Source organism: Grammomys surdaster, unplaced genomic scaffold, assembly GCF_004785775.1.
Source record: "Grammomys surdaster isolate TR1022 unplaced genomic scaffold, NIH_TR_1.0 125818, whole genome shotgun sequence".
Lineage (NCBI taxonomy): Eukaryota > Metazoa > Chordata > Mammalia > Rodentia > Muridae > Grammomys > Grammomys surdaster.
Genome location: NW_021620648.1, coordinates 1,713,578 through 1,725,784, shown reverse-complemented (window position 1 = coordinate 1,725,784; position 12,207 = coordinate 1,713,578). Strand labels below are relative to the sequence as shown.

At 36.6% G+C, this 12,207-nt stretch overlaps 1 protein-coding gene across 2 annotated transcripts in view; it reads right to left on the bottom strand.

Annotated features, from left to right (window-relative positions):
- The window catches only part of Scaf11 (SR-related CTD associated factor 11), a 53,398-nt gene that overhangs the window by 14,232 nt on the left and 26,959 nt on the right, over positions 1 to 12,207 (bottom strand). For both annotated transcript variants that reach the window (XM_028789357.1, XM_028789359.1), the window contains exons 4-6: positions 8,080 to 8,157; positions 5,895 to 5,995; positions 5,413 to 5,477 (exon numbers count right to left, since the gene is read on the bottom strand). In XM_028789357.1, the coding sequence (XP_028645190.1) occupies positions 5,413 to 5,477; positions 5,895 to 5,995; positions 8,080 to 8,157 (244 nt within the window). The remainder of the gene's footprint in view (positions 1 to 5,412; positions 5,478 to 5,894; positions 5,996 to 8,079; positions 8,158 to 12,207) is intronic.

Below are 12,207 nucleotides of genomic sequence, written 5' to 3'. Positions count from 1 at the left end.
CTGTGTAGTGATGATACTGTGTAGTGATGATGCTGTGTAGTGATGATACTGTGTAGTGATGATACTGTGTAGTGATGATACTGTGTATTGTTACTGCGTAGTGATAGATACTGCGTGTTGCTTGTCATCTTTTCTTTCCTGTTCTTTTTCTTTTTGGTTAGTCTCATCAGGAAATTCTTTCTGTGTAATTTCAAATTTGGTAATGTAAAGCATATATAGTCTTCTTGTTTAAAGATTTATTATTTTTAAATATGTATGGGTGTCTGTATGTGAGTGCTGGTGCCCGGAGTCCAGAGGTGTCAGAATCCCCATAGCTAGAATTACACAGGCAATGAGCTGGGTCCTCTGCATGATCTGAACTTCTGAGCCATCTCTTCAGCCCTTTATAAAAGATAAATTTGGGGCTGGAGAGATGGCTCAGAGGTTAAGAGCACTGACTGCTCTTCCAGGGGTCCTGAGTTCAATTCCCAGCAACCACATGGTGGCTCGCAACCATCTGTAATAGGATCCAGTGCCCTCTTCTGGTGTGCCTGAAAAGGCTATGGTGTACTCATACATAAAATAATACATAAATCTAAAAAAAAAGATATTCTCCTAGAAAGATAAATTCTATTAATATCTTTATAGCTTACTAAGTTTTTGTTTACTACTAAGCCTCATGTATGTGTGTGTGTGTGCACATGTTTTTCATGCACATGTTCATAAACGTGCATCATGCATGCAGAGACGAGAGAAACATATCAGGTGTCTTCCTTGAAGGACACTTCTTCTCTTGAATCAGGATCACTCACTGACCATGAAGACATCCCAGGACTGACCTATTTCTACCTACACAACCAGGAATATAAGCTGCACTACGTGGAATTTACATGGGTGCTGGACACACAAACTCAGGTTTCCACATTTGCACAGCAAGTGTCTGACCCACTGAGGTATCTCCCCAACCCATGAGGTCAATCATGGGTTGACCTGTATTTATGGTTTATCATAAACTGTTGCTGATACAGCCAGTGGCATTTCCTAAGAGTTCTAAGAAACATCGACATTGGAAATAGCAACTGCAGTCTCAGGTTTGCTTGCTTCACAAAAAGTCTACTGATCATCCCATCACTAAAAAACAAAAACAAGCAAACAAAAGCACATGGACAAAGTAGGAGACCTCTTTCCTGTTAGTCAAGGCCATATATCCCCAGTTTTCTTATGCTAATACTGCTGATTAAAGCATATTTTCTACTCAGTGCCACCAACATGCCATAATACTAATGGTATAACAAATATAATATGGATATAGGGGTCAAGGGAACTAACTAAGATTTGGCAACTTACTGTTATGCACTGTGATATATAACTAAAAGATGAAATAATGATTTTTATTTTTATTTTTATTTTTTTTCCCAAGTCAGTGTTTTACTGTGTAGCCATGGCTGTCCTCTCCTAGAACTTGCTCTGTAGAACAGGCTAGCCTCCAACTCAGAGATCCACCTGCCTCTGCCTTCAGAGTAGGTAGGATTAAAGGAATATGCCACCATTGTCCAGCTGAAACAATGATTTTTACGTTTCTTAAAAAGCCAACAGTAAAAATTCTGACTATCCAGCTGCAGTGCACGAATAACCACTGAAAGACTAATTCTCTTCCTGAGTATTTTCGAGGTACGCCTCCATCACTCTAACCATTACTGACACTCCTATCACTAACCTTTGACATGTGACCTGCTGTCTTTTTCTCCTTGCTTAAGACAGGTAATATTTTTAAAAACAGTTGTATACACAGTTCTTTCCTTATTCTAGGGTGTGTGCTCATGTGTGTGTTTATGTGTGTGTGCACGTGTAGATGTCCAAGTGTGTAGAAATTTCCTTTTGAATAGCTTTAAAAAATAACTTTTAGCATTTTACTTTTCTAGAGTTCCTCTCTGGAGCCTTACTATCTAGTATTTACTCTCTTACATAAATACCATCTCTGACTATTGACTCTACTCTTTTAGATATTTACTGTATCTCCCTACTGGAAATTTAAATCTCTAAACCTCTTTAATCCTCGGGTTGGGATCTAAGTCGGTGGTAGCTTACGTACCTAGCAGGGGAAGACCCTGGCTTTGGTCTCCACCTTCTTTCTTAAGAGATTGGTGGCTTCATCTCTCAGAATATTAATTTCTAAAGTTTTCAACTCCCAACATTGAGTCTCTCTGACCATGTCTATTCTTGTGTACTGTTATTTCCCTCAAAAAATGTGGAAATCCTCAAGTGTTTCTGGGACACTAAAATATGGATAGAAAATAGTGATTAGGGCACAGGGGACTGGGGCCTAGTGTGTTTCATCCAATGAGAAAGAGAGGCAGCACTCTTTTTCATGACGCCTCCTAGGCGGTCAGCTGTGTCAAGAAATAATCAAACCTTGAAAAAAAGAAAAGAGAGGCAGCTGTTCACTGGTTGACTCCTTAAAGCCCTCAACGCTGAACACACGTCCATGGATGCTTGCTATCTCCTATTTTGAATAATATAAAAAAAGAATCAACACTTTTAAAAATAATCATAAGTAGAAGAAGACCAGTCACATCCACATTTAATTTCCCCCTTTACCACTATTTCCTCTGTCTCTTTCTGTCTAGAATTTCACCTAATTTAGTCTCCACTCCAGAGAAATTCCACAGTCTAACTGGATAATCTCCTTCCTCTACTCTGCTGAGAGAAGAATCTGTAAACAAGCAAGACATAAAGGCGCTCACCTGACACCAACACTTGGGAAGCAGTGACAACTAGGTCTCTCTAAATTCCAGACCAGACAGTTCTACAAAAAGAGCTCAGGACAGCTAGGACTACCTAGTGATACTGTTTTTTATTTAAAAAAAAAAAAAAAAGTAATGTAAAAAACTGTTTCTTGAGCCAGGCAGTGATAGCACAGACCTTTATCGCAGCCTTCATGAGGCAGAAACAGGTGCATCTCTGAGTTTGAGGCTAGCCAGGTCTGCAGAATGAGTTCCAAGACAGCCATAGCTACAAGAGAAGCCTTATCTCAAACAAAAACAAAAAACAAAACAAAAACCAAAAAAAAAGCAAAACAAAACTGTTTGTTACTACACCTCTTATCTGTCTTTGGATAAAACAGAAGCCTCTAAGCCTGTGAACTGACTCCCATTGTTAACTCCACTGTCCCTAGGAAAGGCTAAAGCTTCTGCTAAGATGATTTTGCATCCCTCTTAGAAAGTCATGTTCAAACTTCTATTTTAAGGTCATCTCTTCTTGTGCTCTTCCTTTCCTAGTTCTCTGTGCGGCTTAAATAGGTGCTCAATCAGCTACGCTAAGCTGGACGCATGGCTTGTCTTTAATTCAGTATTCCCCTATTAGGGTACACAGTGTGAAGGTGTGTCTCTGCATATTCAACTGTTAATTCTGTACCGAAGAGAGCTAATGGCCCATCCCAGTTCTCATAGTTTGTAAATATTCTTTCTTCCTTCTCTGCCTAAAGCAATCTTGAGTTGTATCTAAGTGGCTTTAATAAAGAGCTGATGACCAATATCTGGGCAGGAAGTGAAAGGTAGAACTTCAGGGTAGACAGGGGGACTATGGGAGAAGAAATGTGTAGACATAATATCTGTGTCTGTATAGATGTAGCATCTGTCAATAATAAATCTGATGGCCCTATGGCTTAGGCAGGAAATAGAAGATGGGACATCAGGGAGGGGAGAGAATTCTGGGATAGAGCTGACATGGAAAGATCAGACTGGGAGATGTGAGATGAACATATGGTATCTGAACACAAGCCACCAGCCACGTGGCAGAAGGTATGATCTAGTCAGAGAAGAGCCTAGCTATATGGCCAAGGTATTTATAAATATATTTTGAGTCTTGAGTATTTTGAGACCATGCAGCTGGGAGGACAAACTATACCCAACTTCTACAGAAAGAGACTAGGGAGCCAGCAAACACAGGAGTGAATGTACAGACAAGACAAAAGCAGAGAGAGGTAGACCTGGCCACATGGCGGGACATAGTGCAGAATTAGTCAGGTTAGAATAGTCAGGAGACTGCCCAATGAAAGGTCTAAGCTTTAAAATACTAATAAGCCTCAGTGTCATTACTTATATCGCTGGTGGGTCCGAGATAGTCCTATTATATCTCTCAAACACATTTCAGTGATCCCGAAAACATTTTATGAAAAGATCTTCCTATGGACTAGTGGTAGAGCTCAGTGGTAAAGTTCCCATCCAGACTATAGGATTTCCTGGGGTTCAATCCCAAGCACTTCTGGGCAAGTGTAGGAAAAATTCTTGTGTACAATATAAACTTAGATAATAAATACTCTACGTTTAATGCTAAGCAGGCATTCAAAGTCTGACTAATACCAAACAACAAATTTTTAATTAAATAGAGATAGCATGCCTTTAAGAAATGTCCGAAAGGAGTTGCAGAGATGGCTCAGGTGGTAGTGTCTGTTGGGCAAGCGTAGGGACTTGAATTTGGATCCCTAGAACCCCCATAAAAAGTGAGTATGGGAGTGGATGACTGTAATTCCAGAGATGAGAATGTAGAGACAGGAGCCCAAGGGATGAGTGGCTGGCCAGTGTAACTGAATTATAATCAAGCTGCAGGTTTACTGAGAAACACTATCTCAAAAACTAAGGTTGAGAGTGATTAAAGACGACACCCACCATCAACCTCTAGCCTCCAAGTGCAAGGGCAAACACACACAGGCACATTCTGAACCAAGTAATATAAAACCCTCATGTGTATTAGCATGATCCTCTCAGTATCAGAAACAGAATCAAGTGACTATCACTCTTGGTATTAAAGTCTTATTTCTCATTTTATTAATAAATCAACAGCTTGGGAAGTTTCAGCTTATTTATTCTTTTTTTTTAAAGGTCCTCTGAAACACATGCTATCTCTTCCCTTTCCTTCCCCCTCATACATGTGCCATACACATATATTCCCCAAAAAGGAAAAAGGAGATACCTGAGAGACTTTTTTTGTAGACTGAATTTACTATAAATAAACACAAACCAAAGTTCACCCTTAAAGACAAAATACAGGGAACATCCCTGAGAGGATGCTTACTCAATCCATGCAAACATTCCAAACCCAAAATGTCTGACATCCACGGATGTTTTATCACCTCCCCAAGATATGTGCAATAAGGCTACAATAAAGGCTATTTAACACCAAGTAATCAGGAAATGTTCTTTCTCTCAACACATACTTCCTTTCCTTCCTTCTCCCTTCAAGCTAAAAAAAGAACAGGGAACAGTAGAACTGACCTCAATGTAAGCAAACCAATGTAGCACACAGGGTTTATTGTGGAGAGATCGAAGAAGTCCCATTATCAACTATTTTCAAAATCAAAATATTACTAAGAAATTTGGCATTAACACTGAGTTACAACACAAACAAAAAGGACACACAAGCAGAGTTACTTACTATACAACACCTTCAAGTCATCAGACCTTTCACATGATAGATGTTCTCTTACGGTGTTTCTTTTTCTGTAGATGTGAATAAGAGTTTAAAAAGATTTAAAAAACTAAAATTTTGTTCAGTTTTTTTAATCCACTGTCCATCACAATAAAATATTCTCATATACTCAGATCAAATAATAATAGGCTAAACTAGGTTTTACTATACAATGAAATCTATTATATATGTTAGTATTTAAACAATAATCTTACTGGCTTTCATGACTGGCTACTGAGACATGCAGAATAGAGGTTATTACCTTCTCTCCTCTAATGACTTCAACAGGAGCTTTATATAGGCAATAACAGAGCTGCAATCCTTTCCTTAGAGGAGTGAGGAGGGATAATCTCATCCCAATATCCTACCCATCTGCAGGAAGGCCCCCACATTACTTTTCATACTTATGTACAGTCACACTGAATCCCACTGTAAAGCTAATCACTAACCTTTTGTCGCTTTTGGAACTGTCATGATATAAAAGTTGTTTCTTAAAAGACCTTTCATTTTCCTTGTCGTCTATTTCTCTCAACCATCTTTTTACTTGAATCTGTAAGAAAAGCAAAGCTACCTATTAAATAAGTACACCAACATTGAAAATAGCTTTAACAAAACTGAAAAGTGGAGTCTCAGCCTGACACTATGGTGTACACCTTTAATCACAGCACTCAAAACTCAAAACACAATCAAGAATCAAGACAGCCTAGGCAGAAGACCATTATCTTTAACAATATAATTTTATAAAGGTGATTGGAAAATAGCTTGTCTTCCAGAGACTCTATTTTGACTTTTATTGTATTAACACCTAAGTATATTTTGTCGAATATATGACAATTTGCATAGCTGCTGAAGACATAGCAATCACAACAAGCAGATCCTTTTGTTTTGTGTGCACATGTTCATGTTCAAGCATGGGCGTGCTTTTTGTAGGCCAGAGGAAGACTTCCGGTGGTTTTCCTCAGGCACCATCCACATTTTTGTTTGCCCTGGAAGTAGTAACCAAGCTCCACTGCTGGCCACTTTTATTCCAGCTATTCTTTAAACACAGGGATGGACCTCAAGGACTCATGCTTCTGTGGCAAACACTTCACTGAGCTGAGGCCCTAGCCCTTCTCTAACAGTTTCTATGTTCACTGTAACACCGTTTGTACTTTATATCAGGACGCACAGAAAAAGAAAAAAATATATCAAAACAAGTTAGAATGCCTAAACTGAAAACTAAAATAGTTGTTTTTCTATGAGCCAGCTGTCACAGACTGCAGTCAGTTCCTCCCTTAGAGGTATCATGTACACACAGGCATATGTGTTGTCTGTCATTTTTCTTAAGCTATTTACCATTTATTTTCATGTGTGTTGTTTCTCATACAGCTCACTTACTACTGTCCTATCTTCCTCTTTTCCTCATGAACTCAGCAATGTTTCTATTTATTTTCTTCTTTTTAACAAGCAAAAAAACCCTCAACAATAAAATATTAATCATTTGTAAGGGCCAGAGAACAGGATGTGTGCTATGAGACCAAATCACGTAGAAATGTCAGAAGCTCACTGATCAGCAAGGCTACTTAACCAAGACCTGAGCAAAGATGACACCATCAAACATTCTAACATGGAGACGGGTAATCTCACGGGCCTTCAACCCTAAATGAAGTACTACAGCCTTCTAAGAGATGGTGTTCCCTAGGAAACAGTCCCCAAGTTGGTTATCCAATACCAAGGGGTCAGGCCTGAAATCATACAAGTAACATTATACAGACTGAGTAAACTGTATTTTTACATTTAGGAACACACACACACAACCTATGTAACAATAATTAAAGAAAAAGAGGCCAGAGGCCATAAATTTGAGAGCTAGGAAAATAGGAGAAATACCTTGGAGGAGTTGGAAGGGGAAAAGGGTAAAATGATCTAATTATATTTTAATCTAAAAAATTAAAATGTTTTTAAATTATTATCATGATTCAGATTAAATAACATCAACACCATGTAAAAACAAAGATGTCAATTTATGTTTAGTTTTATTTTATCTAATCTCCAAATTATGTTTTTATAACAGCTTTTAAAGATTTACTTATTTATTATATATACATCATACTGCCTGAATGTACACCTGCAGGCCAGAAGAGGGTGCTAAATCTCATTACAGATGGTCGTGAGTCACCATGCAGTCGCTGGGAACTGAACTCAGAACCTCGGGAAGAGCAGCCAATGCTCTTAACCTAAGCCATCTCTCCAACACCCATAAAAACAATTTTTAGATATTTGAAGCTTAAGTTTTATAAAAGTTCATCTTTGAATCCAACACTTCAATTAAAACATTTTAATGAAAAATTGTATTGGAAGCATTGTCCAACTAAGATGTTTTGAAATACAATCATGCTGATAATGTCATTAATCTATTATACCTGTATAATATCAGGTGAACACTGCAGCATGCCCGCTTTAGAAGGCAAGGGAAAGCCATCAAGTATTAGTTACTGGCACTAAAAGCTGTGAGCTTGCCATGGTCAAGAGAACTGATGACACACATTAAACCTAAAGGTGAACAATCTTTAAAATTACGTTAGCTAGAAATCTATCAAAACAAAGAAGCTGCAGTTATTGAGTCATAAACTCAAAGTGAAATCCAAGGCTTACCTTAGCACAACCTTCAAATGCACTGAGTTCAAACACTGCACTGATCGGTTTCCGATCGATTGGACAAGAAGCCAATATCTGAGAAATGATTACAAATGTGTCTTTAGAAGAGTTCACAATTAAACTACACAAATACAGTCATAATTTCCCATTACCATAAAAATAATTTTTCTAATTTCAAAATGAAGGAGGAAATACTCTCAGACTGTACCAGACCACAAAGCAAAAGACACCTTAAGTGTGCATCATTCTTTCACATGTTTATACTGACACTGGCGTGCAGTGAACATGACAAGTGAAGCATCCACTCCTCAGACCCCATGAGGACCTGCTGCTCCAGTGAGAACTCCTGGGAAAACCAAGGCTGAGCCTCACCTCCTGCTCTGTCATGTACAGCTGGCTGTACTGCTATAGAACAGTGCTCGAGCACGCCACCTCCATATTTTAGCACTCTATGACTCAACATTATTCCCATATTAATTATTTTGACTAAGTAGCTGTGTTAGCAATGAAAATATATTTAAAGTGTGAAGCATTCGCCCAGCGCCCTTGGACCTTTTGCAGCTACCTACACTTATCTTTGCTTTAATATTACAATTCACATGCTGAGCTCCATTTTATTTTGTCTTGTAAATGAATGATCATGTTGGTTCACAGTAACTTTTCCTAACAGCAGGGCATGTCACAACAGCTTTAGTTTTCATTTTCTTTAAAGACTCATGAGGGTGAGCATATTTTATTTTTAAGAACATATTCAAAAGGTTTTTTATTCATCCATACTCTTTACCTAATTTATTAGGTTTCCACGTTTTTCAAATTGAATTATGTGTTCTTTATTTTAAAGGGAAATTTGTCTTCAATTATTTTACAATTATAAATCAACCTAATTTTGATATATGTCCCTGTGCTTTCAAAACTTTATATGTATCAAATGTAATTTTATTATTAAATATATTTGGAGTGCATTTATATTATTAAAGTCATTGAAGACAGACTGTTTTATACTAGAATAGGAGGAAAGACCACAATTTAATGACATTACTAATCCCTATAGTTGCACAGGTTAAAAAAAAGAATACTAGCAACTTAATAGCAATCATCTGAAAGATCAAAGATAAGTTTTGGAATTTAGGTAATTCACTTTCTACTATCCTTACTGGAAAACGTTGTAATTTTTGCCCATACTTAAATAAGTTTATAGAACAGAGTCTGTGTGGCCCCTCATTACATAACACATCTCTATAAAAATCATGGAATTCTTAAAAGCCAGCTAAAATATAAACTGAGTTACTTTCTACTACTTGAGTAAAATGTGTACTTTATTGTTAGTAAGTTAGCTCTGACATGAAAATGTTTCACCACCGGGAAAAGAGAAGATGAGGGGTTACTACAATAAATCAGTACGGACAACACAATACCTTAATGTGCTTCCAAATTCTCAGGATTTAGGATGCTATAAATTTGCTACCAAAAATGTGCTTTAAAAGAGCAAAAACAAAGTACTTTACATCTTACCCATAATGCATTTCAAATAGCAATTTTAATTTAATTAACTGGATGTCCTAACAATGAAACTGCTTGTCAGCAAAAACTATAAACTTTCTTAGAGGTTACACTCTTACACTTATATTGAAAATATCTAAAGTACTTTCCATTTTCCCAAAGCTTTCAAATATATTTATTTACATTTTAAAGGTAATTTTTCAGGATTAAACAGTTAATAAATAAAAACTACAATGCACAGCAGCTGTCTTCACTGTCTTTCACATGTTCTCTTTGTCTGAACTCTGGCCCTGTTACATAAACTCTTTGTGCTTCATTTACTTAATTTGTGAAACAGGAATAAGAACTTTAAAGTTAATTTATGGTAACTGACTGTTAGCAATTCTTAGAGGAACATGTGGTATATACTAGTTCCTATTTAAGATCCAGTTTAACTACACTGACAAAAACATCAACAAAAGGACAATCTACAATGAGATATATGAAATGCAGGTCCTTAAATGATTTACTTTATTGGGCTACTTATAATAAATTTATGACCCAAAGAAATAGATGAATCAAACCAGCTGGTACCTGAAGTTATACAGTCTCATTGTGTTTCTTATTAAATTTCCTCTTGACATCAACTAGCCATCATTCCTTTCTTTGCAATTTTTAAAGTACCAAGATTTTAACCTGATCAGTTCGTGCTTTGACACGTCCCAAACACAGTGGGTTCTGGGCAGGCGCTCCCATCTTTTTCCCACTATGACTACCTGGTTTGTGTCTAACTAGGCTCATTGAATAAGGATCTCCACTGCTTTAACAAAAACATACATACAAAGTAAAACAGGAGGAAAAGTTGGCAGACTGAATTAACATTAGAAAATAATCTAATTCACTTTAACCTAATCTTACCAAGTAGGAAAAAAGAAATACCCTAAAATTACATTATCTTCTCCAGGTATGAAAAGTTTAAATAAAGAAATAAACCCAGAGAAGTATATAAAATGCCTTCACTGGGGCTAAGAAACAATGCTGCCCGTATGTAATCTTAAAATCATATACTGTAGAAGAATATATCAGAGAGGAAACAGAAACCTATTATTTATTCTCTATTTTCATAGTATATATAAAGTAATTACAGAAGTCAATGGAAAAATCAAAACATGTTTTAAGAAATACAATTTTCCTTAATGCACCCGTTATGCATCAAAGTTCATTAATATATACAAACATCAATACACACATCATGCAGTAACTGCATTAACAGAAAAAGTTTACAAATGGGATTTTTTTTTTTGCTTTGTTTGAAATGGCTTAGACTGGCTATTTTAAGGCATTTACAGGGGATTCTCATCCCTACATTTAGCAGATAGTGAGACAATCCCAAGATATTTTGGTCTTCAAAATAGCATTTTTAAAGTAAAGTTTGTTTGGCTAGAAATACTGACTGAATTTTTAAGCTGCAAAGTTTTAAGAGCTCCTATTTAAAGCTAATGTAGGAAAATTTAATATTTTAAATGAGTTTAATTTTAAAGACTATCAAACATTTTTATTTTTAATGTTCATTTTGATTACTTATACAACAAAAGTATCATTATTCACCTGTTTAATGTGACTTAAGATAGTTTTAAGATTTAAAGATATCTAATTAGTTCCATAATCAAAGTATCTAAGAACACCATTCAACTTTATGATACAACTACAAAGTTAATAGAACTTGCTCACTGTTTTACATATAATGAATATTAAAAACAGAGCACATATCTTACAGCAAATGCTCTGTACTACTGTTACTGTTATATAAGGAGGAAAATTTGATAGAAAAAAACTTTCCTAATGATTTCAGTAAAACATACCCTAGTATTCTGAAGCGTTGTAAATTCCCAGTTCAGACAAACTCATATTTAAATGTAAGAACAGGAAACCTTCCTTATTTGAGAATTCAGGATTCTTGGGTTCTAATATTTCTTGCTTCCTGATGCTGCTCTATCCTCAATCACAAAGGCTGCCTACAGAAAGCCCCTCCTAGAGAGAGAGAAGCAAGTGTTAAAGGAAGTGTTTCAACACTATGTCTCAACACCTATGCTTACAGGTAGGTGTCCCTGTTCACGGGGATCTACACCACCTATCTCTACCACTAAGAAAAAAAGCATACTATGCACAAACTTACAACTCAAAACCAAAGATTATTTAGGGATGCAAACCATTAGAGGTCAGTGCTTACTCTCCAAAGGGCTTGCCTGGAGTCAAGCTACACGTTTCCTATCACACATAAACATTCATTCCAAACAGCCTTTGTCAATGCACATTTGGTTCTTTACTGCAGTTTTCAAAAGCATAGCCATAAAAACTAACAGCTGTGAGTGATAAAACTAACACTAAGAATACATTCAGTATACCCACTCAAAAGAAATGTTTTCATATTTCCCAAGACAGACTGTTAACACTAGGGTAGACTTATACGTTCTCTTAATGTCCTCTGACATCTAATGATTAAGGCTTTTTTCCTACTACTCAAACAGAAAATTCAGGAAATTGCCTGTATAAATCACTATAAATATTCTGACATTTACTACTGGCCTATACAGAAACGTGTGTGTGTGTGTGTGTGTGTGTGTGTGTGTGTGTGTGTGTGTGTGT